This window comes from Trichoderma evansii (genome assembly GCF_050947405.1).
Source record: "Trichoderma evansii strain SZMC 28006 chromosome Unknown GGI43scaffold_3, whole genome shotgun sequence".
Lineage (NCBI taxonomy): Eukaryota > Fungi > Ascomycota > Sordariomycetes > Hypocreales > Hypocreaceae > Trichoderma > Trichoderma evansii.
The window spans coordinates 873,195-898,576 of record NW_028145203.1 but is presented as its reverse complement, the minus strand read 5'-3'; the positions used below and the strand labels follow the sequence as shown (position 1 = coordinate 898,576).

General features: G+C 48.5%; 8 protein-coding genes across 8 annotated transcripts; 3 read left to right on the top strand and 5 right to left on the bottom strand.

Moving 5' to 3' along the window:
- The first annotated feature begins 273 nt into the window (after positions 1 to 273).
- On the top strand, positions 274 to 1,847 carry GGI43DRAFT_395911 (3-beta hydroxysteroid dehydrogenase/isomerase family-domain-containing protein). Its single transcript, XM_083204905.1, has 2 exons — positions 274 to 905; positions 981 to 1,847. Exons 1-2 carry the CDS (start codon positions 429 to 431, stop codon positions 1,614 to 1,616), a joined length of 1,113 nt encoding a protein of 370 aa, XP_083063995.1. The 5' UTR covers positions 274 to 428; the 3' UTR covers positions 1,617 to 1,847.
- A 1,069-nt stretch (positions 1,848 to 2,916) lies between these two features.
- GGI43DRAFT_241986 (uncharacterized protein) lies at positions 2,917 to 7,386 on the bottom strand. Its single transcript, XM_083200698.1, has 4 exons — positions 6,365 to 7,386; positions 5,584 to 6,277; positions 3,551 to 5,487; positions 2,917 to 3,482 (listed from the first exon to the last, which is right to left on the bottom strand). The coding sequence occupies exons 1-4, from the start codon at positions 6,713 to 6,715 to the stop codon at positions 3,018 to 3,020; spliced, it is 3,447 nt and encodes a 1,148-aa protein (XP_083063994.1). The 5' UTR covers positions 6,716 to 7,386; the 3' UTR covers positions 2,917 to 3,017.
- Positions 7,387 to 9,912: 2,526 nt separating this feature from the next.
- On the bottom strand, positions 9,913 to 12,167 carry GGI43DRAFT_241992 (uncharacterized protein). Its single transcript, XM_083200699.1, has 3 exons — positions 11,940 to 12,167; positions 11,270 to 11,755; positions 9,913 to 11,204 (listed from the first exon to the last, which is right to left on the bottom strand). Exons 2-3 carry the CDS (start codon positions 11,681 to 11,683, stop codon positions 10,044 to 10,046), a joined length of 1,575 nt encoding a protein of 524 aa, XP_083063993.1. The 5' UTR covers positions 11,684 to 11,755; positions 11,940 to 12,167; the 3' UTR covers positions 9,913 to 10,043.
- A 301-nt stretch (positions 12,168 to 12,468) lies between these two features.
- GGI43DRAFT_420771 (uncharacterized protein) lies at positions 12,469 to 13,716 on the bottom strand (the record flags this gene model as incomplete). The annotated part of the gene is made up of 1 exon (XM_083207858.1): positions 12,469 to 13,716. One exon carries the CDS (start codon positions 13,714 to 13,716, stop codon positions 12,469 to 12,471), a length of 1,248 nt encoding a protein of 415 aa, XP_083063992.1.
- Positions 13,717 to 14,553: 837 nt separating this feature from the next.
- Positions 14,554 to 16,043, bottom strand: GGI43DRAFT_431098 (uncharacterized protein; the record flags this gene model as incomplete). Its single annotated transcript, XM_083209377.1, has 2 exons — positions 14,554 to 15,767; positions 15,828 to 16,043. 2 exons carry the CDS (start codon positions 16,041 to 16,043, stop codon positions 14,889 to 14,891), a joined length of 1,095 nt encoding a protein of 364 aa, XP_083063991.1. The 3' UTR covers positions 14,554 to 14,888.
- Positions 16,044 to 18,978: 2,935 nt separating this feature from the next.
- GGI43DRAFT_241865 (uncharacterized protein) lies at positions 18,979 to 20,286 on the top strand. The gene has a single exon (XM_083200694.1). It carries the CDS (start codon positions 19,131 to 19,133, stop codon positions 19,872 to 19,874), a length of 744 nt encoding a protein of 247 aa, XP_083063990.1. The 5' UTR covers positions 18,979 to 19,130; the 3' UTR covers positions 19,875 to 20,286.
- Positions 20,287 to 20,617: 331 nt separating this feature from the next.
- On the bottom strand, positions 20,618 to 22,462 carry GGI43DRAFT_380352 (ubiquitin-conjugating enzyme/RWD-like protein; the record flags this gene model as incomplete). The annotated part of the gene is made up of 8 exons (XM_083202968.1): positions 20,618 to 20,633; positions 20,702 to 21,573; positions 21,629 to 21,797; positions 21,860 to 21,871; positions 21,933 to 22,105; positions 22,165 to 22,259; positions 22,339 to 22,372; positions 22,433 to 22,462. The coding sequence occupies 8 exons, from the start codon at positions 22,460 to 22,462 to the stop codon at positions 20,618 to 20,620; spliced, it is 1,401 nt and encodes a 466-aa protein (XP_083063989.1).
- Positions 22,463 to 24,031: 1,569 nt separating this feature from the next.
- GGI43DRAFT_380351 (replication factor C subunit 2) lies at positions 24,032 to 25,382 on the top strand (the record flags this gene model as incomplete). The annotated part of the gene is made up of 4 exons (XM_083202967.1): positions 24,032 to 24,144; positions 24,206 to 24,284; positions 24,352 to 25,140; positions 25,218 to 25,382. The coding sequence occupies 4 exons, from the start codon at positions 24,032 to 24,034 to the stop codon at positions 25,380 to 25,382; spliced, it is 1,146 nt and encodes a 381-aa protein (XP_083063988.1).

The window sequence follows — 25,382 nt, the reverse complement described above, 5'->3', positions numbered from 1 at the left end:
TCGCATCCAGAAGGGACCCTGGTTAGTAGCAGTGGGATTAGGATATAAGCTGCACGCTGCCGTCTGTGGATTCAAGCAAAGTCGCCTGGATTCCTGGTGAGAATGGTGGATTTTTGCCCTTGTACCAAGGCTTTGAACAATTATACAAGGAGTGAAAATGAAGTCTCAGACAAGCCGTTTATAGGAAAGGTTGAGTTGGGCGTAAAGTACAAAGTACTTATTAGGCTACTCCCCTGTCCCGCTAAAGACCACTGGGCTAGCCCATTAGTGGCCGCATTTCGGTGGTACTGTCTCCGTACTCCAGCGTTAACACTAATATCGAATTGACCACTTATGAAGTGGTGTTGGCCATCCTCCACCACCTCTCATTTACACCTCCCTAACCTCTTCCAAAAACCTTCTCTCCAAACCCAGAATCACTCGCAACAATGGCCAAGGGAAAGAGAGGCGACCTCGGCAACGTCCTCGTCATTGGCGGCAACGGCTTCCTGGGCCACCACATCGTCAACCAGGCGCTGGACTTGTGGAACTCCAAGTCCGTCACCTCGATCGACCTGCGATGCACCAACAATGTCAACGAACAGGCCGCCTACCACGAATGCGACATCACCGACGCCGCCAAGCTGACCGAGCTGATGCAAAAGATCAAGCCTGACGTCGTCATCCACACGGCGTCGCCCATGGCCAGCGGCGAGGGCAAGACCGCCCATGAGCTTTTCCGCAAGGTCAATGTCGGCGGCACCAAGGCTGTCATTGAGGCTTGCCAGAAGTCCGGCGTCAAGAGCCTTGTGTATACCAGCTCGGCCAGCGTCATCAGCGACAACGAGACCGACTTGTTCAACGCAGACGAAGATTATCCCGTCATTAGAGGCGCTCAGCAGAAGGAGTACTACTCCGAGACCAAGGTGCGCAATCTCCCACCTCAACATCATGCCTCCTCAATCCCTATATAAAACTAACCAATTGCGTTCCTTTCTCAGGCTGCTGCCGAAGAGCTCGTCATCAAGGCCAATCGCCAAGAGCCCTCCAAGCTCCTCACCACCTCTATCCGCCCCGCAGGTATCTTCGGCGAGGGCGATGTCCAGACGCTCGCCGGCTTCCTCAGAGCCTACAAGAACGGCAAGTCCAACGTCCAGCTCGGCGACAACACAAACATCTTCGACTTCACCTACGTCGGCAACGTGGCCCATGCCCACCTCCTCGCCGCCCAACTCCTGCTCGCCACCGCAGCCAAAAACATCGTCCCGCTGAGCTATGAGCGCGTCGACGGAGAGGTCTTCTTCATCACCAACGACTCGCCCGTCTACTTTTGGGATTTCGCCCGCGCCGTCTGGAAGGCCGCTGGAAATGACAAGGGCACCGAGGGAGTCTGGCACATTTCACAGGGCTGGAGCGTTGTCCTCGGCTCGCTGAGCGAGGTCTTCTTTGGCATCATCGGCAAGCCTCCTACTTTCACAAAGCTGAGGGCCGTGGTGTCTACCATGACGCGGTACTACAACATCAGCAAGGCTAAGCGGGTGCTGCGGTATGAGCCGCAGTGGACGCTTCAGGAGGGTGTTGACAGGGGCGTTGGTTGGTTTTTGGAGCAGGATAAGAAGGACTCCAAAGCGCAGTGATTGCTTTCTAAGCATCTAAAAGAAGAAAATTGTTGACCAGGGGTGGTGGAAAAGAGACGGAACTGTCAAAAAGCATCTACTTTGTAGACGCTATATACCCATCGATGTCGTTGATGAGTGTCATGATCTAAATGCACATACAGCATGTTTATATAGCCACGTATGTTCATATAGAAGCATATAAGTAATTATTTAATACGCATCCTTTTAATATACACTTCTTCATTTTAATTCTGTGTTTTTTAATCTTTTAAACGTAAACATGAATACAGAGCAAATAAAATGTTCCAAAAGGCCAGGAGAAACCACACACATTTCAAGACTTCAGTAATTCATCAGACTAGGCAAGGGCAAAATCAATGAAGTGAGAAAGTCAGTAAAGTCTCTTCATACATATTTTCTCTCATCGTCTGTCCTAATATAAATTCCTTTCACAGCCATCTTTTCTCTTTCCTTCTCTTGCCTTCATAGCACAATAGAATAATTCACAATGTCAATTCAATCGACTCGTTTCTTTTCCACCATCTTTTTTCTTTTCTGTAATAGCTCTTTCTAGCTTTCTTTTCTTCAAGGTACCAAGGAGTATATCTTTTGGGACGTTTGCGTCACCGAATAAAAAAAATCAAGGGCTGCAAACCCCTTTTAAACGTGAAGAGTATCAAAGGATAGGCGGGAGAAAAGATATTCGAACAAAAAATAGCGGACAATTCGTCTCTCTGACTTTCTTATTCCATACAACCACTAAAAAAACACCACAAAGTACCAAGCATTTGCAAAGGGCGGAGGCTCGCTCGCTCGCTCGCACACAGATGCTGCTGCGTTTGCTATAAAACTCCTATCAACCACTCCATCCACATCCAACTTCGCTCATACAAAAACCAACTTTTTTGTGTAGAATGCCAACCAGGACCGTCTTTTTGAAAGGAAAAGGGGGAGAAAAATATTGGGCCGAGAACAAAAAAATCCTCCTTCCTTGCAGTGACTTTTTCTTTTATCCAGTCACCCTGTCATGACAGAGTAAAACGTGGATCTTTGCGATACAGCATCTCTATACTTTTGAGTCATAGGAAAGACTTAAGAGGAATATGATGATGGAGGAGCAAAGAAGGAAAAACGGAGAAGAAAAAAGGGGGAGAAAAAGAAACGAAAGAGTAAGACTAACGAAAGATATAGCATCGCCAGGATTGTCGTATCGAACATCAGAGTAAGAAAGTTCGGTCTTAACTGTTTGCAGTGAAGATGGACAAAAGTAATCGACAAACGCCTGGAGAAATGCTACAAAACACTGTTCCCGGGCCACGCTTCCTATATAAGGAAACAACAAAAAAAGAGACATACCATACAGATCTTCCCCAGCTTCTTGCCAAATCAGTAGAAAAGCTCAAACAGTTAACCAGAAAATCAAAACGGTTCGCCAACACCTACCCCACCGCCTTGGCGGCCCCAAACGCCAGAATTCCGCCACTCTCCCCGCTTATTATGATCAGGGTTCTCCGAACGAGGATCAGGATGATCCATTTGATTAGCATCATAGGGAGAGGGCTGGTCTTCCGGGGGCCTAAACCGTGGCGGGGGTACCGGTGAAGGTGCATTTGGATATGGTGAAGCTGCATTCGGATATGGTGCAGGGATATTGTCCTGCATCGGTCGTACTGATCTCTCGCTCTGCAAGAGAGAGGGATCTGTTTCGACACGCTTGGGCGGCGAGCGAGTCGAGCTTTCCTGTCGGTTGTAGATTTCACTGGGTTCAGCGGGGCCTTGCCCTCTGAGGTCTTGATATCGTTTCATAATCTCTTTCGTTGAAATCTCGCCGTTGTTGCTGAAGAGATAGGGGTCATTGAGTAGCGTAGAAATCTCATCCGGTACCTAAAGATAGCTTATTAGCATTGCTGAATAACAACCGAGAGCAACAGGCGTGTGTGGTTTTTACTTACCTGGCACATCTCTTCAATATTGTCAATGAGAATTTCCACCGCGTCAATGACATAGATAGTCTCGCTATCCATGGCGAGTGTTTTGGCAGGGTTCATCAAAATGTTAGGCGCAATAACAGTCGCCAAATTTCTAACGTCCATCTTGGATCCAACTTCTTCATCCAGCTGATGGAAGGTACCCGCCCATTTGAGGAACACAAGCAGAATTTCTAGACAGTCTCGGTGACTCTTGGGAAGGAGACAGCAAGCCATGTGCAAGCACTGTAGTTTTCGAGCGGGATCTTGGATCTTGGCAACGCTGACCCATAGCTTATAAAGTTTGTGAGTCATGAGAGGATCTGGAAGATCTCGCAAATATCTCTTCAGAACCGCAGCTAGCTGAATCACTGGCTGTTCCATGAAATTAACGGTATCACAGCCCTCCGCATTGATCTTATCGACCATAGCTTGTTGCTTTTTGATATTACCGTTCTTGCGGAAAACACCTTCAACAGAAAGGTCCATCTTGCGCATAGACGAAATAATATCATCAACAACGGCGGGGATACGTAGAGTGCCAGGTCCCACACCATCTGTCGAATCGGCACCGTCTCGCTCAATGATGACCTCCAAGGGCACGCCAAAGACACCCTTTTTCTTGACATTTTTGTTTTTGTCATTCTTGAACGCTTTGCCGAGATTTTTCCAGAATGTGGCAGGTTTTCTTGATTCGATGAAGCTTAATAGCTCTTCTAATGTGAAATCCTGCTCAACCACGGGGTGCATGATCAAGACAGCAAGATGCCTGACGTTGAAGTACTCGAGGCCTGATAGCTCAGGGAAGAATTTCCTGCCGACTCGAGACATCATAGGATCAGCCGTCTGGAGATCTTGATCTCTACCAGCCGATTGTGTTCTGGCGTGGCCTAAGCCAAGGCCTTGGTCTGTGGCGCCAGACCGCAGGACGTCACTGGGGGGAAGTCGGTCTCGGCGTTGCTGTTGTTCACGAGACTGCTCAACAGCCACAATGCGAGAAATATCGTCCAAAGTAATGGCGTCGTTTTGTCCAAACATCTGGTCGGTGGATCCCTGAGTCTTGCCCTCTCCTCCAGAAGATGCAGGGCGAGGACCTCGTCCATCAGCATCCATAACACGAGACGTCCGAGCCTGCCTGACACTAGATGACAAGTGTCGGTCGAGACGAGTACTGCGAAGTCTTCGAACCTCATTCAGAGTAGTCTCGTAAGTTGACTCGCGACGGCGACTTCTGTCACCCGACTGTTTGGACCTGGCATCTGGGCGGGAAGGATCGCTTCCATCAGCACCAGGTTCACCAGATGAAATAGTGCCATTACTTCTGAGGATATCCAGCAATCTTGCAAGAGCGACTTTGAGAAGAAAAACGTATTGCTGAAGTTTGGAGATGTGAGTAAATGGTGTGAGGCCGTCTGTTTTGCCTCCAATACATGTTGTGCAGTAAATTTTGCGTTCCAGCGAGTTGAAAAAAGCTTCATTCAAGACACGTCCAAGCTCCCGCTGGCAGCGGGAACAGTTGACACAGGTAATGTGCCACCGCATATCGCCGTTTCTAGCACACTCGTCTTCTACCGATCTTCCACACTGGGCGCAATGATCTGAGTCCTTAGCTGAAAGGCGCTTGCCTCCCATAGTCACTTGTAGAAGACCCTCGTCGCCCTTGTAGCTTTCAAAGTCGTTCAAATCGTCTAAAAATCGATGAAGGCCGTCGCTGGAAGTCGCTTCTCGCTCTAGGCGCAATGCTCCCTGAAGGCAAATACGGATTAATAGCTTGAGATAGTGAGCTAAACCAGTGACGAGGGATAGAAGCTCTTGAGTAACACCAAGCTGTCGAGAGCCATTATCTTGTGTTTTTGAAAGCAGAGAAAAGAAAGATACGATTTTCTTGCAGAGAAGCTTAGCCTCGCGGCCATAAGACATGCCTATGAAAAGAGTCAGATTAGCGTCCAGCCATTCTTTTAGGTTTCGTATTTGCTGGGCTCAAAGTCCTTCTTTTCACTTTGTCTTTCCAGACTCACCTTTCTCATTCGCCTTTGAGACAGCGCCGTCCAGTCTGTCCGCGGACTGGAAGAGAATTTCGACGTGCCAAATGAAGCGCTTGGCTACTAGCACACCGTCGATATACGAGGCGTTGCTAACGTGGAGCAGCATATCGGAGATACAAGCTGCTGATGACTCTTCAAACGTTGATAATACGCTCCATATCCTAAAAACTTTATCCTCCATGCGTTCCTCGTCTTCTCGAATACGCTCCCTGATAACATCGCTAACCTCACTTTCTTGGAGCTGCGGCACCTCAGTTGGCTGAGCTAAGCGCACATTCCAGAACTTGTGTATCATATAGCACTCGGGATGCCAGTGCTGGTTCTGCCCATTGCGGAAAATCTCCACAAACTGCTTGAGGATGGCCGTTTGGCAGCCATTGCACCGCTGCGCAAACTGAGTGGAGTAGTGGTAGTGGCAGTAAACGTTCCCATCGTGCTCGTAGTAGCTGTCTTGGGCACCAAAGACGGTTGCACAGAGTGAGCAAGTAAAATGATCAACGTGATACTTGTGCTCGAGCGCGGTTATGTATGACCCGCGAAGCGCCCCACCACATTTGTGACAAAGGAGGCCAAGTCGTCGAAAGTAATCAGTCTCGCAAAGGGGGTATTGTTCTCCATTTTCATCTTCCGCGGGAAAGAATTTGGACGCTACGATATCGCCACAGTCCTGTCAAGCGAAGTTAGTACATCTCGCAATACAGAGGTGGTAAAGTGGGGGGGGAAAGGGGATGAAAGAGAGGGGGGGCTGCATTACTCGGCACTTGAAGCAATCCAGATGAAATGTTCCGTCCAAAGCTCGAACGAACTGCCCGGTCAATTGCAAGCCACACTTCTTGCAAACTCTCGTCTGAGCACTAGTAGATCGTCCGTTTCGCGGTCGTGGGCGGTTCGCATCGCCGCCGTTTGCAGGATCCTCTGCCCATCCTGAGGGCGGTAGGGGGCTGCTAGGAGCTGCTACTGTTGATATAGGTGCTTGCGGAGATCCATTTTGCCAGCTTCCGTCTGCGTGGCGCGAGTCTGGTCCGGCATGGTCATTCGTATGATCGTTGGGGCCCCCCTCCGGGACAACAACCACAGGCGGTCCGTTGCTGTGGTCGGTTGCCATGGCACAGAATGCGGCGTGTTTCCTCCCAAACGCGTGTTCCTCTTCTCAATCCAGGGGACTAATATGATGTTTCTGCCCGTCTCAACGCCAGATGTCTAGCAGTCGTCGGCGAGGGGTAGCGGCAACGGCCGGCATCAGCTGGGGTGGTTGTCGTAGATGGGATCGATGTCAATTGGAAGCAACGCCACGGCTCCAAACAAAGCGATGCGCGACAGCGTGCCTCAAGCGGCTCACAGCTCAAAGCAAAGTACGGCTGGCAATCGCGTGACTGTCCAGCAACAACAGGTCGGTCTCGTTTGGGACAGATGGTCGGTCTGAAAGTAGAAGAGCTTGTAGAGGATCGCGGAGGGCTGAGATGGGAGAGTTAGATCCGCGTAGCATGCGGGTCGTCAACATGCACTATATGGAAATGGCGGGGGGGAGACGCCAGCGCCAGCACAGGACGGAGGAGGGGGTTCAAGGGGAGAGAAAAGGTCAGCTTCTGTAAGAGGCAGAAACAGCCCGTGATGGTAACACAACAGAGAGAGTCAACCGTAGATTCTCACAGTGGAGGAGAGCTGGACTGGCGCACTTTGTTGGACTCACGGGACTGGGGGGCGGTCGAGGGTGGGCGGCTGCTGACAGCGCGTGGAGTCGCTGTGGTTTCTGAGGGGCGGCTAGTTTGGGTGTAATTTCCAGGTCGCCTGGTCGCTGATGGGCGCTGGCGCCGCTGCTGGCTTGGGCTTGAGCCGCTAATTGTTTGGGGTGCTCTGATGCTTCCGTGTCGGTACCACAAGTACCTGGCTTGGGCGTTGCAGAGAGCTGAGGGGGCGCGCCAAAGGGGACCAGGTGGATGCGTACCCTTTACTTTGAGCCGCCAGGACTCTTCCCGCCCATGCAATCAAGCAGCACGGCAAGGCACTATGACGCGGGCTGCTACTATCACGGGTACGAAGCATGTACAGGCATGTGCTATTGAGGTACGAGTGCTTTAGCAGTGCTGCTTTAATTCAACTATTGATCTGTAAGCTCTCTCCCCTCTTCAAACGAGGCGCACTTTGTCCCAGTTTGCTCAACTGCGCCACATCTATAGTATCCAGCTCCCCATGTCTAGGACCTGCAGTAGGGACTGGATCTCTCCCCGGCACTGGTATCCCAGATGGCAGGCGGATGAGTAAGGTAAGCAAGCTGAATCACACGATCAGCCTACCTGTGTTTGGTCGCATTCTTCGTATGCAGTGTATCGTATCAACTTCTTAGCGAAGAGCGAGATATGGAGTAGCTGGAGCCACTGTGCGTAAGGCTGAATTAGTTTTATGGGTAGCTGTACAGTACAGATAGGCGGTTGTGAGCGAGCTTGATACTCCTATTTACGATTTACGCGGGATGCATCGTAAGTAGAGAGCACCCCCCTACTAACGGCTCATAGACTCTTCATGAGATGTCGAAGAGAAACAGGATATAAAGTGGTGGAAAACTTAAGGTAGTCTCCTTTGTGAGATTTGTTAACGCCGCGTGCGCCACATGGGGACATTCCATCAGTACCTGGCATCGTTGCATTACGCCGTGGCTTCTATTTATATTTTTGTATCTGTCAGTCATTAGCCGACGCCAATCGGTAGACCTAAGGTGTAAACTAGATGCCTAGCAGCAAAGTCTGCTCACCAATTGAACATTCTGGAATCCTTTCTCTTATCTTGCTTTAAACTTAATACTAACCTACTGGGTAGGTAATGTATACATGCCTACACAGCGGTGCTCCATGAACCCCCGTAATGTCCCGGAAATGACGTCTCTTCCTCTCATAGCTGAGTCGCCAAGTCGGTTTTATTCCCTTGCCATCTGATAAGCCTTGAAACTTAATCTACAAATAGCATTCAGAAAGTCAAGACAAAACTCAGCGGTATATAATACGAAGTACAAGCACCCTCATCGGCCAAGCTGTTTCATAGCCGTTAGAAAGCCCCCTCGAGTTGCCAGTTAGATTTCGATATTCATTACGATTACGGAGCAGAATATAGCCGAGATCAGCCCGGTCGAGATAGGCAACCCGGCCCGGGCCACCAGCCCTGGCTCTACTGAGCATAAGGTGGTAAGCATAAAAACTCTCTCGTATTTTATTCCGTCCTACGGAGCGTGATCCGCCATGCAGCATTGTAGAGTATTACAGAGTAGCCCAGCGAGCGCTTTGCAACCAAGAAGACTGGACAGCCGATCAGCACGCCATACTATGCGCCGGGGTAGCGAGACTTGACAGACAGTTTAGGGGCTCAAGTTTAGCAAGTAACTTTTATAGTTTCCGATACGACTTAGTCTCCTCAACAAACAAGCCACGATGTCTCCATTCGCAGCATGACGGCTGTCCCCGTATTCAGCTCCCGTCGCCAGCATTTCTCCGTATCGACAGGAACCACCTGCATAACGCACAGCTCCTTAATTGCCAGGTCGGGGCCCTGTGGCTGGAGAGCTTCGTCCCATCTTTTTCTGAGAGCCAGCGGCAACAGCACTAGCCCCAATGCGTCCAGCACTTACAAACCGCCAGCGACCTTGGCACAAATTGCCGTACTCAGCGGGTACTGGGCATGTATCTATCATCAGTCATTTTTCTCGGCACCTGCACGGTACTGCAGTGTTTGATGCGCAACCTTGCGCGCTTATTACGCTTAAGGAGGTGGTTTAGCTGGCGATATTACTCCTTACATGTACCCTGTCCATCGATGACGTCCTGCGCAGCGATAAATTCGGTGCATCTAACACCGTGAGATGCCCATCGCGAATTCTTCGGTGCTAATTAAGGATCTCGAGGGTCGATAACAGATGGCTGCACTGCATTTTTTCTCGTATCTACCAGGTAGGTATGGAGTAATACATCATGGCTACTGTTGATCAAAGCAGCCTTCATTCTTTTGCAGACACACTTCAACCTCAATTACGGGGCTACAAGAGACTTTTTCCTGTCAGGGGTAACTGTGCTGAAAGTGCTGGATTTTGTCTAGCAGCTCCAGTTGCAGACTCCGCCCTGACGATTCAAGGCCCGCTCTCGTGCCTGGTTGGCCCAACCCATTATCGCCGCTGCAGCTTTTGTTGAAGAGACTGTAAATATTCTGTGAGACTAGGAAAACACGAGTGTACAAATGAGAAAGTCAATACCACCGATACGATGCCGACAAACTCCTACAATTAGCAATAGTACTAGTATACTCAGGGCCTTTGTCAAATGTCACCAATTGCCATCGGGTAATGCGATGTCCCCAACTCCGTATTCGCTTTTTTCCACCTTCAAGGGCTCGTCCCATGCTTAGGGATCTCAACCACTGCTAGATCGATTTTGTTTTAGGTTTTATTATTTTTAGACCATCTTCTTCAGCCTCTTCTCAATCGTCTCCCGACCCTCCAGGGTCCGCCAAACCTCGTGAGGTGCCTCGTCCACAATATCCCAGTGCTGCAGCTTGTCAGTCAGCCTCGTCAAGTCCCGCTGCTTGGCTGACCACTCATGGCTTGCTTTGACCCTGCGCCCTGAGCTAATCACAACCAGCGGCGTGTCCCTTTCCTGAATCTGCCTGCTGCTGTCGACATCGCGCTTGGTAAAAGAATTCAACACCAAGCTCTCCTGCAGCTTGGCGAAAATGAATTTTCCCGTCTGATATGCAGATCGGCCATAGATGCGGTCACGGCTAGTGCGTCCTTTGAATATTGCGCCCGGAATCCGGTCCAGCCCAAGCGGCGAGATGGCGCCTCTCAACCACAGCCAGAAGCCTCGGCCTGGTGCTGCGCCGGGGCCCAGCAGATCTTCGTGTAGGGGGTCGATCAACAGCAAGCCCCGAACATCGTGACTGTGGCGGGCTGAAAAGACTCGCGAGTACAAGGAACCGATTCCTGCGCTAGCAAGAACAAAAGGCCCGCCCTCTTCTGCTTTGGCCAGTGCCTCGCTCAAGGCGTCCACGACGAAGCCGGCGGACGACGGCGATGGCGCGGTATCAGACCAAGCCAGTCCCGGACGGTCTGAGAAGCAATAGCGAGGAATGGATCCGTTCTTAACCGCATTGTCTGCAAAGTCCCATAGGCCGTACTCGACTGGCCACTCACCCGCCTCAAACAAGACTGTTGTGACCAGCTTGCCATTCTCGTCCGTCTTGTTCCCGTGGCAATACAGGTGGATGCGATACTTGTTGTTGTCGACCCAATACAGCTTCCCTGGAGGAGCGATCTTTGCATCTAGGGCCCGAAGGATGATGGTTAAGGTTATCAGAAAGACGGCCACGGCCATCACCGAGTAGCCAATGGTGGAGAGGAGAACCTCGAGCCATTCTGTGAGGCTTTTTCTCGATTCTGCACGTCCAGTAAGCCTTTCCTCTTCCTCTGCCTTGCCCCATTGGACAGTTCTGTCGGTGATTATGGCCCAGATGCTCATTAAGAGAGCCCATATAACACTGGCAATTCCGACCCATCCTTCCTCATACCTAGTTCTCTGAACAGAGGCAAGGAGGATCGTATCAAGCGCAAGAAAAGCCTAACACGGAGATCTTTGTTTAGCGCCCATTAAGTGATGGTGCTGTAGCAGTTTATAATACTTACGGCAATTACAATTGCAAGTATTCTCACTGATTTGGACGGTACTCCAAAGAACAATAAGGTGAAGAACATCATGGACAATGTCAAGCTCGTGTATCCGAATGCGAAGAAGCCGCTCCCTTTGGTGTGGAATCCAGGAGGCGTGGCGAACGCAGACACGAGCAAGATAACCCACCATAAAAATGTCATTGCAGTGAAAAAGAGAGTAACGTAACGGAGGAAACGAATGCTGAATAAGTTGTAGGGCGACACTGCAGGATCGTCCGGCGAGAGGAACTCTCTATTCGAGTTGACTCGGTTGGGCAATAGTCGGGTGTATTCATCTGGAGGCCTTTCGCCTTCTTCTTCGGGGCTGTCCCGAAACTCTGGCCGGACATCTTGCTCGTTTTCGTCCCCTTTGGAGCTGAACAGCGGCATCGTGTGTGGTTTCTGTAGTGATGTATGCTGAGATGAAGGGGATTCCCGAAACCAGCAGCTAACTCCGTAAACCTATTGTTTGAAAATCGTTCAATTAATGAGAAGAGATTGAACAATTAGAATGAAAATATGATCAAGCTAGAAGCTCAATTTGCCCCCTCCGCTAGCTCTATGAGCTCTTCAATTCGCACCCATTTCGTTAGTACCATCGTCAAAGAAGTGTCATACTAAAAAATGTATACGTCATTTCACCTACACCATGCTTCCCGATCCACCAATCGGCGTCCACCAAACAAGCTTATTACACTTTCACATCACCCTCCACGATCTGCTCTTTTGCTCCGGAATTTCTAATTTGGGTCCTTTTCATGCCTTTTCTTTTCGTTTTGGGAGGTTTATTAGCTTATAGATATCGCCTGAGTGGATAAAGTGCTGGCAGGGGTGGCTCATGTGATGCATTTCCATGTCTTATGTTGCGAACCTCTTATAGCTCTTGGTGTCACTGGCACTTTTGAATTTGTCTTGGCTGTTCTACTTATGACGTTTCAATGCAAGAAAGAATATGTGTAATCGAATGAAGGGATATATCGGTATTACCAAGTTTGGCGAGGGCTCACTTAGAACAACTTTTGAGACATGCGCGAGATGCTATCTTTTGAGTACTCGCTACTATAAAATAGCTGAAATTTGACATAGATTTCATAATACAAGCGGTAGCGTTCCGTAAACATACTAAGTCAAAAGGGTAGAGAGAAATAAACTATAGAAGTAGAGAGATAAGGGACTCAAAGATGTTCCCAGTATTCCCACATGGTCGGGCCAGCATTGATGGCTTCTTTGGCTGCTTGAAGATCGGAATAATCTCGTTCTCCTTCGAAAAGCGGCCTCAATTCAAGATCCGCGCGATCAAAGCAAGGGCAATCTACCCATGGACCGTCAATATCAGGCTGAAATCCGTCCCGTATCGTACCGACGTCAAGATCCGACACGTGCCGTCTGTCAAATGGAAATGGATTGGGGCCTCCCTCGTATAGAAACGAGTCTACTTCTCCTTCGAACCAGATCGCTCGGCCGTAGCAACCAGTAATCATATCATCTAAGCCAATCTTAACTCTAGGACGAGCTGCAACGTCTCTGGTACGCCAATCCAGAGTGTCGCGCATCTCGTCTAGCAAGGCGCTGTAGCTGCCGCCCTTGTCCTTGTCTAGAAAATACAAAAAGCTGAGCTCTACGGTCCGAATAGTTGCTGGCAGTGCCGCCAAAAGAGGCAGAAGATCATCTTGTCGCACATAGAACTTTGACAGTCCAAAATGCCGTAGCTTCGGCCATTGCTCTATCGGAAAGATGTCACGGAGTGGCGTGAAATGGCGAAGAAGAGCGTTGCTATCCTCTTTACTAATAGATAGCTGTAGCATATCCCACAGGTCCGTCCGCAGATGGATATGGTCTAAATCTTCCGACAACTCTGCCAGTGCACGCCGTATGCGTCCATTCCGAAGCGATTTCCACCCGCGCATGTGCTCTCCGGCAAGGATGAGAGCGAGATCAAGGCGGCGGAAACCAGGTCTACGAAGAACAGAAATGAGGTTATCGTAGTCTTCGCTAGGATCGACGACGTTATTTCCATCAGTGCTATCGAAAAAGTTGCCGGTCAACCCGGTCTGCAGTTGGTGGGCATCGAGGACAAGCTCCGTTACGGATGGCGCTTTGTTTTCTGCGAGGCAGCGTATAACTTCTCGAAAACCTCGCCATTGCACGTGGTTCCACGGTGCGTTATACAAATAAACATGAGCGCCTGGCCAACCGCGCGGAATTGGGTAGTTGAAGCCATATGGAAGCGACCGAATCATTGGTGTATCGTACAGTGGATTGAATATGAAACCATGAGTTGCTGGTGTTAACGTGATTCTCTTTAGAGCTGTGAAGCGTTTCAGACCGTATTCAAACGCTTTAATGTCGCCATCGTCTTCTAACACTGCGTTTTGCTGAGCTAGATACTCCCAGTATAGCGGCCATGATTCAAGTACAGGCATCTGGGCCTTCACTTCCTCATCTATGTCTTTTTCAGATGGAAATTTAGCATAGAAGGCAGATCGCCTGTCTATAATTTCATTCAAGTTCAGTGCGCAAGCACTTCTATATCCTTCGGGTACCCCATCATACCCCTCATATGTGTCATGTCTAGTACGAGGGTCCTCAAATCGGGCTTCATCCCAGATGATTTCTCTTACACCTTGCCTGAAGACCTCATGGTCTGCGATACAGCGAAATACTTCGATGTCTTTCGGGTGGGCGCTTATGAACACCCTAGAGATAAAAGGGAGTTCCGAAAATAACTTGCACACAAGTCTCAAGTTTTTGACATCTTTGCCTGCCAAAAAGGAAGGGATCATACACAAAAGCTCCTTGGGCAAATCCGTGAGCTCCATTTTAATGAATGAGTGAGTGAATATCCATAGTACCGTTGAAAAATTGTATGACTGGCAGTTAACATGTTACACGAGAGAGAGAAAGGAGACGAGAAGGGGGAAAGAAAGAAAAAAAATCGTGATCTTCCTATTTAAAGAACTTGGATGGCGGCTACCTAATGGGGCACGAGCCAACAAACGTTCTAAAAGCGATAAGCTCCCAATAACATACATATAACGAATTCACGCTTCCAGCCGAGACAATCCTGTCAGCAGCTAGTCTTGCTCAGCCCCCTGGTCTGAGCTCAAAACTAGGCTTCTTCGCTATAGATTAATACTAGTATATGTTTTGCGGAGCGTGGAGCTCTGCACCCTTATTCAAGGTTAAATAAGATGCATATCTCATCGTATCCACTCAACAAATTTTGACACATGCTCGTCATGCTACTGTACTGTATCTTCGGAGTACTCACTACTAGTGTCTCTATTCATGGAGATATCAAATTAATTTGAAGCTACCTAGCTATCCATATGTACTATTCCCTATATCAACAAGCAAGTTTAAACTGGGTATTGAGTAATCAACAATTCGTTCAGCTAAGGAGGAAATTCACCCCCAAAGCCTAATAAGCCATTTGACTTTTCTAGCCCCCGATTGTACGTAGCAAAGAAGAGAAATGTGGTCACTATAAACAGAACCACTATGAGTAGGTTATATATCCCCCCCAACACCAATCATAAGCTCATAAAATTCGTAAAAGGAGGTGGGGAAATTCACCCCATCCGTCTTTCTATCGTTACTCCTCCCATGGTGCAATTGCATTGGGGATTTTCACACTCTTCATGCTTGGAACAGAAGAAAAGCCACTCGATACAGACTGAGATCCACGACTGTGTCCAGCATACGAAGGTGGCCTGTCTTTCGCTCGGATTTTTTCTTTGAAGGCTTTCTCAGGAGTAGGACCCGACGTGGAGGTAACAGCATCAATGGGTACTTTCCCCATGGGAGAGTGCAGTTTCGCTGCAGCTTTCGGATCTTTGAGGTCGATACCGTGTTTCTTAAAAGTATCCTTTTTCTGTTCTCTCATTGCCTGAACTGAAGGCTCGCTTGTCGCCAGCCAAGTTTTGACTTGTGACATCCACTTGGGGCGCTTTTTGTCTTCTTTTGTCGACACGGTATACTCTGATCGAGGTTCGCTGCTCAACGAAGGGTCGTATCCAGCCCGAGACTGGTTCGACACAGTCCTGGATCCTGACCCAGAGCCTGTGGCAGCTGACGTTGCGGTGGCCATTCTAGGGATTGGCTTGATAGGGATTGGCTTGATAGGGAAAAGGAAAATTGGATCGTATCTTGGGTTACGAGATGTCGAGCTCGTAGCTACCCAGTCCAGGGGGTTTTCTAGCGGCTTATCTGTAGAGAAAGATACTGGTCGGCCATCGACTTTGACTTCTTGGGCGATGAAATTAGTCTGTCCCAGCGACAGTCGATGAGATGGCGAGAATCGCTTAAAATGCTGATCAGAATTTGGCAATGTTGCGCCAGAGGGCGATGGGCCTTGGCTACCGGTGCTTGTTGGCGACGAGTACGGCTGGGCAGGGCTTGGGTTGCTTGAAGTGCTTCGCGATAAGAAGCGGTTAAGCAACGGGCTTTTATCTACCTCAGATGATGCGGGATGCTATCCACCGTATATCTGAGTTGCTGAAGGAGGGCTTTGAGACGAAACAGTATTTTCAACGATACTTGGCCGAGACTTGTTTGGGGGAGTTGCAAAAGAGTCTCGAGCAGTGTCTGGCGATAGCGAAGTTTTCAGGACAAAGGTCGTCTTTTCGGTAAGAGAAAAAGGATAAGAAAAGTTGCGGATTCCGGATTTTCGCGATAGCAAAGCAGGTGGCAGCGGCAGCTGATTATCTGAGCAAAATGAAGCGCTAGCGAGTGAAGAATGCGTAGACATAGTCTTGGAAACTATTCGCGGACAAGAGCCATTCGATAAATTCGAGAAGAGTGTATCAGGGCGTGAACATGACTCTGAGATAAATTGTGCTACACGCGGTGTTGCCGACTGGTATTTCTTCCAGAGCTTGAAACAATAGTGCTTGTTCAAAACTCCACAATCTTGGATAGCTTGGAGAAGAGAAGGTATAATCGAAGAGAAAATCACAGGAATATCTCGCAAAGCATGAAGATGCGAAGATGTCTGGGAGCGTATGTGAGAATCTGATATGAAATCGACGGAACTATGCAGATAAAAAGGCGCCACTAATAGCAATCTCGCTCAGTGGCTTCTTATTTCGCAAGTTATACTAGACCACGAAAGAAGGTTTCTCGGCCGAAGGACCTGGACTAGGGTAAACCGGGGAGTGACGAAAAGCCCAAAATTTTGGCATGTAGAAGCGAGGTTGTTGTCTTGGGGAGGGGCGGCAAGTTTCGGGGCTAATAAAACATGGACTCAAAGAACTTCTTTCGCACGGCCTTTTGGATCGCTATTTCTGCCCTTGAGGTTTCAGCTTATTATTAGAAGCGAATAATAAGATATTACCAACAACTAGCTATTTACATGTCGTATGTTGCTGGTGCAAAAAACGCCATTGAGGGTTCAAAGACAATGATAGCGGCCAGATGCTGAATAGGCCTCACATCTAATTCTCTCTTTTTTTTCACCAAGCTTCTTCACTTTTTCTTTAGCTCTAATACTCCACCAGAGCACTCACGGAAAGCCAAAATCGGCAGCTCAGCTACACTATTCCAGCTTTCCACGGCACCCAATCGATCGCTTCTAGGCCAATATTCGGCCTTGGAGGCGAAGCATTTGTCTAGTTTGTTTAGTGTAGCTGGTGGGCCTCAGCTGCTGGGATTGGCCATCAAGCTGTTAGATCTCAACAAGGGCGGCATGCTGCAGATTGGCGCGCAATAGTCTTGATCCTCCAACAGCAGGGATCGTCGGTTGGTCATTCATTTCCCTCTTTGCTTTTTCTTTTCCCGAGTTTAGGCCTGTCACGCCGGCTTGTCTCTAGTGTGTACTCGTATGCTCTTAGGCACTTCTGTTGATACTACTACTCGTAGAGGCTGCGCGCCACTAATATCATTACGTTGCATATTCGGATATGCAGTGTAACTAAAAGGGAAACCAGAGAATGCGCGGCTCAGCATCCGCGACTTTCCTAGCGGTGGGTGACAAAAGGCTGAGCATCATGTGGCGTCCACGTTGTGATGGATCCCCTTGACAAAAACAACCGACTTCATTTTCGACAAGCCACCAAATATGCCCCTCTTTGGCGAGCTCCAAATTGCGACGGCGAGCCGGGAAATGACCTAAAGCTTTACGACCTCGTGGTTGGGGCGTGTGTATAGATGATGATACAAGAAGCTGCGCTACTTTCAGTTCCCTTTTCTTTTTCTTGTTGATTAGTAGGGACGAAACACCGCAAATCCACTACGACGCGATCAAACTTTCATTCTTAGCCTACCTGGGTAGCTAGAGAGTGTACTATTATGATCGGCTATGCAGTGACAAGCTGCGTGGCCACCTGATGGGTGGCTCGTTGTATCTGTAGCTGTAGCTAGCTCACCACCAGCTAATCTCATAAAACATCCCTCGAGAGTCTGAGTTGTGAAGTTGGTTGAACCAACGAGTGCTGATTGTTGGTCGAGCAGCATCGCTGAAACAGGACTTGCTGCTTTAGAAAGGGCTTAGCTCCCGCAACGGGAGAGAGGTTATCGAGATGCTGGGCGATCACTTGTGATCCGAGAACTGAGGCTCTCTGTTTTGTGCCGCTAGAAGGCCTAGGCCTCTGGCAGCTGATGGAACCCGGCGGGGGTTTTGCCATTGCAAGCTAGACAGGGTGACCTGTATGGAGCAGTCAAACTTGCAATCAATTTTACTTTTGTCTCCATGCGTCAATCAATAGTCTGGTCAAGCTGAACAATGCCATTTACAAAGTATGATAGCCTTGAGTAAGAGCTCGTTGCACAACGCAGCCTAGAGACATTCAGTGTAACCGCAACTAAGTCCCAGCCATCGCTCTCCCTTGCTATGGCAATGGTTGAAGCTTTTAAGAAAAGTACAGTGTAAGTCCGCATTCAGCGCTGACTTACAGTTTTCGGAGACTTTCAGCCGCACGCACGTCTTACTGTAAAATTTCCTTGTTCAGCTGTGATGCAGCAGGCTATTTTTAGAAGGCGTCGATTCAATATTGTTGCCAATGTCTCAGTTAAACCAACGCTGTGGGTTGTGAACGTTGGCTTCTGCGAAAACCTGCAGGGAGCAACTACCCTGCATTTCTTCTACATACTGTCAAAAATATTTGGAGACGCGAACAACAACTTTTTGATTAATTCAATTTGAGTTTTCGGTTAAGAAGATTATTATTCTCTCTGTAATATTCAATGCCTTGAGTGAAAAAAAAAAAAGGCAGAGTTGAATATGTACGGCTTGAAAATTGATGTTTCGAAAATAACCTTAGTATAAGAAGGACAAACAAAAGGGCTCAAAACCAGCAACAAAAGTATGTCCAATTATAGTTCTATTTTCAACTGTAGTTATTTGATAACGCGCATTTGAACCCATAAAAGCATGTGAAAATAGAAATCATATAATTTCTTGCTATAAAACTATAGCATCTTTATATTAGCTCTCAATACATGAAGCTTTCCAACAATCACGATCGTGCCTGGCAAGCCGTCTTAGTGCATACCTGCTATACTACCTGCAAGGTACATCCCTTCGTCACCGGATAACGTTGCCCGATCTCGTACTATGCAGGTCCAGCTCTAACTTGCCACGCGAGCTGTCGCATCGCATCATGAGCTTACTAAGGCAATGACATCCACCTCGACCTCTCCAGCCTCAACTTCGACCAGGCATCCTCTTCTCTCTCACTAACATCCAGCGCCAGTCCAGGCATCCAGGCCTCACAAACGACGCGCGCGCCTGGCCCAAAAGCCACAAATACACAGCCACCGCATCTAGGCATCAATACGACAACATCTTCTTCCCTTGGACTTCATCCTCGCCGCTGGCCCGGCGCATTCTGCGCTGAACATGGCCCCGGCACTCACCATCACCACAAACATGAACTCGCGGCCACCTTCGCCAGTGCCTCCTCCCATGTCGCCCATCACGCCACCACTGGCCTCTGCACAGCTTTCTGTAGATGCGAATAGAAGCGCAATCTCTAATCCCGAGGCGCTGCCGCCTTCTGCGACAACAACAGCGCAACAGCAACAGCAGCCCACTCGCTCAACGTTCACCCACTCGCAGTCCAGCCAAGTTGGCGTCCCGCCGCCGGCCTCGAGGCCCATCGAGTTCGAAACCAACCCAGATGTCATTGCCCTCCGATCGGCAATCACCGTGCTGCAGATGCAGAAGAGCCGCGCAACTGCGGACATCCAGGCTCTCAGCCAGATCAAGAGCGAGGCGGTAGACCACCCAGACGAGTTCATCCGCGACCTGGCGCAAGGAAGAATTGGCCAAGGCGCCCGACCCGACGCCGGTGACGACGAAGCTACCCGAGCATGGGCCACTCAGGGCATACCGAAAGCCCAAGACGTGGTCCGCTGCCCGCCCATCAACTGGTCGCAGTATGCAGTTGTGGGTGAATCTCTAGACAAGCTTCACGCCGAGCAGGTGACCAAACCCACACAAGGTACGCCTGCAACTTTTGGCGCTGGCGGCGTATACCAGTTCAAAGGCGGCGACGGCAAGCAAGAAGAATATCCCGGCGTGGCTGCTCCGTATGCGCCGTTGAAGGATAAGATTGAGAAGAAGACCAAAAGCAAGAAATGAAGGCTGCGGATCGGTCAAGTTAAACTGAATCGACTATTTATAAACGCAAAACTTGGTCTTTTGATGCGACATGATGGCATATATATATGTGAGAACGGCAACGGAATCGAGGTTACAAGAGAGATTGCATGCATTCACGGCGTTTGGGAATTAGATGAGCACAAGCCTATGAGGAAAGACGACTCAACTGGTCAAATTCTTTTTGTATTTAGAACTGCCCTTTTTTATAAATCGTAACCTGGCGTCCCTCAACGAATACTGTGAACGCAATGCTGTAGAAACTCAAAGATGCTGAATGAACTTCCCATAAGGGTATAGTCAGGGTTATGGCCTTCTAAAACCGTCAGGCACTCAAGTTGTTGAAAAGTTAAGAAAAAGTACTCTGATGGTGCTCCTAAATCTCATAATGAGCTATGGACTTGCTAATCGAATAGGAAAGCGTGCGCCGCAAAATATCAGTTATCAATTTGGCCACTTCAGTCCACCCTCTCCCATGCCATCTAGTGTATCGAATGAAGGTTAAAAACGCCCCTTCGTCGCCAGGTACACCACAATACCAAGTTGCCCACCCGAAGGAATAAAGAGAAAAGGAACCAGGCAAACAGCGAAAGATAATAAACGAAGAAAAAAAGGGAATATTTAAACGCCGCCAAATCCTTACGTGAGATGCATCATGATATAGGAAGAAGAAAAGTAGTGTCACGCTTATTTTTTGCTCGATCCTCATAATAGTGAAAAGCTCGTTACTCGGGGAATTCCCTGTTATTTGAGTTAGTGAAGTTTTAAGGTAAATCAAGGGAAAAGCCAATGACTGCGTTTATCCTTACTCCATGCTCTGCTGTACTGATCTCCGCAGACGGCGGTTATACTGTTTCTTGTCGTCTGGCTTGTTTCCCCAAAACATTTTGGTTGCTTCGGGATTGACAATCTTCCTCGGATCATAGGCTGGCTCATCTTCCTCTAGGGTTTCAAAGATTGCCTCGATATGAGATTTGACGTCCTCCATCTTCATTGGGTTAGGAGTGTAGCACGCTGTTCCATCGGCCGCAATATGATGATGGAATATCTTGGTTTCAAACTTAACACGGGGCTGCTCATTTGGGAACCGAGTGCTGAAGCTCATCCTGATACGAAAGAGCCCGCCGTCAAGATTCGTCATCGGCCTTCCAAAGTAGGTAATCAGCCAGACGAAAGGGTTGCCGTTTTCAAGGACAACGCTGTGGGGCATATCGCCTCGTTTCAGGTAGGCCGACACTTGGTCAAATTGATGCTGCAAATTGACGGCAACTGTCGACTCTCCTGCTTTGGAGGTGCGGCCTTCTTCTGCCCAGCGAAGCGTTTCCGCATCGAGCGCCGCTTTGATTGCTTTGAGCCGGCGTTCAAGTTCCGTATAGTTGAATCGACCATCCATGGAATTAGTGTTGGGAGACTCGAACGGCATCCTGACAAATGGCTGCAAATCTTCCACTTCGGATTTGCCTTGCGCCACAGCAGCCATGTACGAATCGTAATACCAAAGAAATTTGCGTTTGCATAGATCTTTGAACGGCTCAAATGGAACGTTTGATTCATCCAAGTCTTCATAATCAAAACTGTTAGAGTCTAGGCTGTCAGAGGGCGCGCTGCTGCCATTAGCTTGCAGTCCTAAGTAGGATTCTAGACGCTGAATAATAGATATCCTCAAAGTTTCATGCCGTATCTGCACACTGTTTAGCTGAAATTCAACCCCAGCGTGGATGGGCCAGGTCTCGAACCTTTTGGACGTAATGCTTTTGTGCTTGCTTATCAGATGGTGTATTCGCATCTTCGAAACCTGGTTCGTTTTCGTAAGGATTTGCTGACATTAAGCTCTGTATTGATAGCAAGATCGACTCGAGTCCCTGTGCTGATGACCACTCTTCGCCACGTTCTCCTCTCCATGTACTATTAAGATGTTAGAGGGATCTTAAATTATCAAATGATTTAGCTGGTGTATGAAGCCATACCCTAAAATTGACCTGTCCTGATGATTAGCGAGTCGGTGTGAAAATTTAGAGTGCTGTCGACTTACAAACAAACTTTCCCACTTGAATAAATGTTGGGGTTGAATCGGCAGCGCCCTCCATTTGTTGTGATGCATTGAACATTGGGCGATTTTGACGGATATTCTTGGTACGGTCAGCATTATGTCCATGAGAAGGACTACAGAGAAGAATAGGCGAAGTCTTACCTTTGTTAAATCGGATTGCAAACTTGATCGAGATATTAGCATTTTGGATTCGAATATAACAGTGCATCTGCCATCACCTACCTCAAAGAAACCGAATTCGTAAGGAGTCTCGTGTGGGCCCATGATGAGCGCTCTGACGTTACGGACATCGACATCACGGCAGGCGACTGCAATAGCTGTGGCGGTAACGACTCCGATTAGTGTCTAGCGCTTAGATAAATGCCATGACTCGTCTCGATATGAACGCCAACATACCTAGATCCGAGCCCTTCTGGATGTCGCTGAGCTCCTACGGATGCTGCTGATCAGCCATGTGACCCCATCAATGCTTTTTGTGAGGCTCCCAAACCTTAGAGATGCGGATTATGGATTGATCCATGGCGGCAGCCTCGTAATTGATGAGCTTGCAGACGAGGCGATGTAACAGAAGATACCAGGATAAGCATCAGTTGGTAAATCAGGCGTGAGAACTGCAGTGCGCGATAGCCCTTGCAGGGAATTCTTCATGTGCGAAGGGGACAAGTTCTGTAGAGTGGATGGCAATTGAGGAGGTAGTAGGTTCAGGCTTTGGCTTTGTAGTGCAAATTCTAAGGCAGAAGACCGTGCAAGGAGGGGTCCGGCAGGAGGGGCTCGCCGCCAGGTGAAGCAAAGCCCAGCTGCCTGCCACGGTTGCTGGGTCTGCCTTGAGCCTGGCCTAAGGACCCAATGGTGAGAATTGGGAGTGCTGTTACTTTATGGGCGGAGAGAATAATTATATCGTAACCAATATGAGTGCAGCAGTGAGCTAGATCGATGAGAGATGGAGGAATGAGAGAGAGGAAGCAGAGAAAGATTAAAACAAGAGATCCAGAGGAAGGTGGTATGTACTAATACGCAATCGAGGCGTAGGGAGGCGCACTTCTAGCCGCTAGGTTGCGCATTAGAGGGGCCCCCCAGCGGCTTCGGGTACTTACATGCAGGCAGCGGCGCTGTATTCTTAGCTCGAGTATGACAACGCCACAGACGGACAGCTGTTGAGGATTTACTGTATAAGAGCAGGTAGTGGTAATAGTAACATGCAGTAAGCTAATACATGCATACTGTCCCGTAGTAAGATAATTAACCAATACCAAAGTATTATTGTATGCCAATATATCCATCTCGGCGGAGGTGAAAAATTGTCTTGCTATCCACCTTGGCAATGCGAGTTTCAGGTGGATAGAGCGAGTGAGGCTTGGGCAGCAGCAGAAAGGTTACTACTTCTAGGCAATTGACTGCTTCTATTGCTTCAACCGATGGAAAATTTCATATGCTTAGTACTCGTATTCCTATCTGTGTGTGTTTTTTCATTTTGCGCCCCTATTTTTTCCTCCTCCCTCGAGAGGCTAGCAGATGCATAGACTCAGCTTCATCAAAGCTATCTTTACTAGGTACAGGTAGGTATTCCGTATAATACTTCACAAATAGTGCTCTCCCTGCTTCTAATACAGCTAATATAGTATCTTAGTAATAAAGCGTATTTTAAGAAGAGAAAGAGAGAGAGGGAGAGAGAAAAAAAAACTTATTTTAGGCTGTGATGCAGACATGGAATCCGTATCAACGAGAGCCCGTCAGGTGATGCCTCTGCTGGCGCACGAATCTCCAAATCTGTTGCATGCGCATGCGACATGGCGGAAAGCAACCTAAGGTGGGGTTCATGCTCTGGAAGCCTAAAATAAGCCAGATGCTTTAAGGTGTCGCGGGGTTCATCAGCCTTGCAGCTGGGCTACGCGCCTCGCGCTATCTCTGTACCAGCCGACGCGTTAATGGATTTTGCTCCATCACGCATTGCTTGGTACCAGGCACTTCTATATTTTAACGGTCTTTTTGTTGCATTCCGGCTTCTTACGCTCACTATTTGAACTTTTCGACACTGGTAATACCGATTCATTTATTGGAACAGCTCTCTTAACTCGGCATTGAGTCCAGCATGGCCAGCTTTTTCGATCTCAAGGCCAGAAAAGCGGCCGCCGCAAATGGAACTTCATCGCAGAAACAGGATAAACCAGCCGATGTGCGCGCTCAGCCTTGGGTTGAGAAATAGTCAGTCGAAACATATTCATCAGTTCATACCCTCGATGGCAATTATGCTTATACATTACAGCCGCCCCAAGAGCCTAGACGATGTCACTGCTCAAGATCACACAGTGACTGTTCTCCAAAGAACACTACAAGCTTCAAATGTTGGTTAATTTGCTTTCAATTGAGTCCAGAGTACATGTTTCAAGCTAACGGATATTACCCATCAAGCTCCCACACATGTTATTTTACGGCCCTCCTGGCACAGGCAAAACGTCCACCATCCTTGCCCTGGCAAAAGAGCTTTATGGCCCGGAGATGATGAAGTCGCGAGTCCTTGAGCTGAACGCGTCCGACGAGCGTGGTATCTCGATTGTTCGACAGAAAGTCAAAGATTTTGCACGAATGCAATTGACCAACCCGCCGCCTTACTACAAAGATAAATATCCCTGCCCGCCGTTCAAAATCATCATTCTGGACGAGGCCGATTCCATGACGCAAGATGCCCAGAGCGCCTTGAGACGAACGATGGAGACATACAGCAAAATTACACGCTTTTGCCTAATTTGCAACTATGTTACAAGAATCATTGATCCCCTGGCGAGTCGATGCAGTAAGTTTCGCTTCAAGAGCTTGGATCAGGGCAATGCAAAGAGGCGGTTGGAATCGATAGCAGAAGCTGAAGGGGTTACACTTGAAGATGGTGCCGTGGATGCCCTTATAAAGTGCAGCGAGGGTGATTTGCGAAAAGCCATTACCTTTCTGCAGAGTGCTGCGCGGTTGGTTGGAGCGAAGCTTCCGGGAAAAGACGGCGAAGGTGACGACTCTATGGATGTGGATAAGAGGCCAGTGACTGTCAAGATTGTTGAGGACATTGCTGGTGTGATTCCTGGCTCAACAATCAACGATCTTGTCAAGGCTATGCGCTCAAGTACATCGGGAGAGGCGTATCGGTCTATATCAAAGGTGGTGGAGGATTTGGTCGCAGATGGCTGGAGTGCCGGCCAGGTAGTAAACCAGGTAAGTGGCTCCGTCATTCTGCATTTTCGCTCTTTTGGTATATTTAGGTATTATACTGACTCTTTGTGATTGTATAGCTGTATCAAGAACTAATCTTTGATGAGATTGTTCCTGATGTCCAAAAGAACAAGATTGTTCTCGTCTTCTCTGAGGTGGACAAGCGGTTGGTTGATGGAGCAGACGAGCATCTATCAATTCTTGATTTGGCAATGAGGATATCTGCCATCATGTCGGAAAAATGA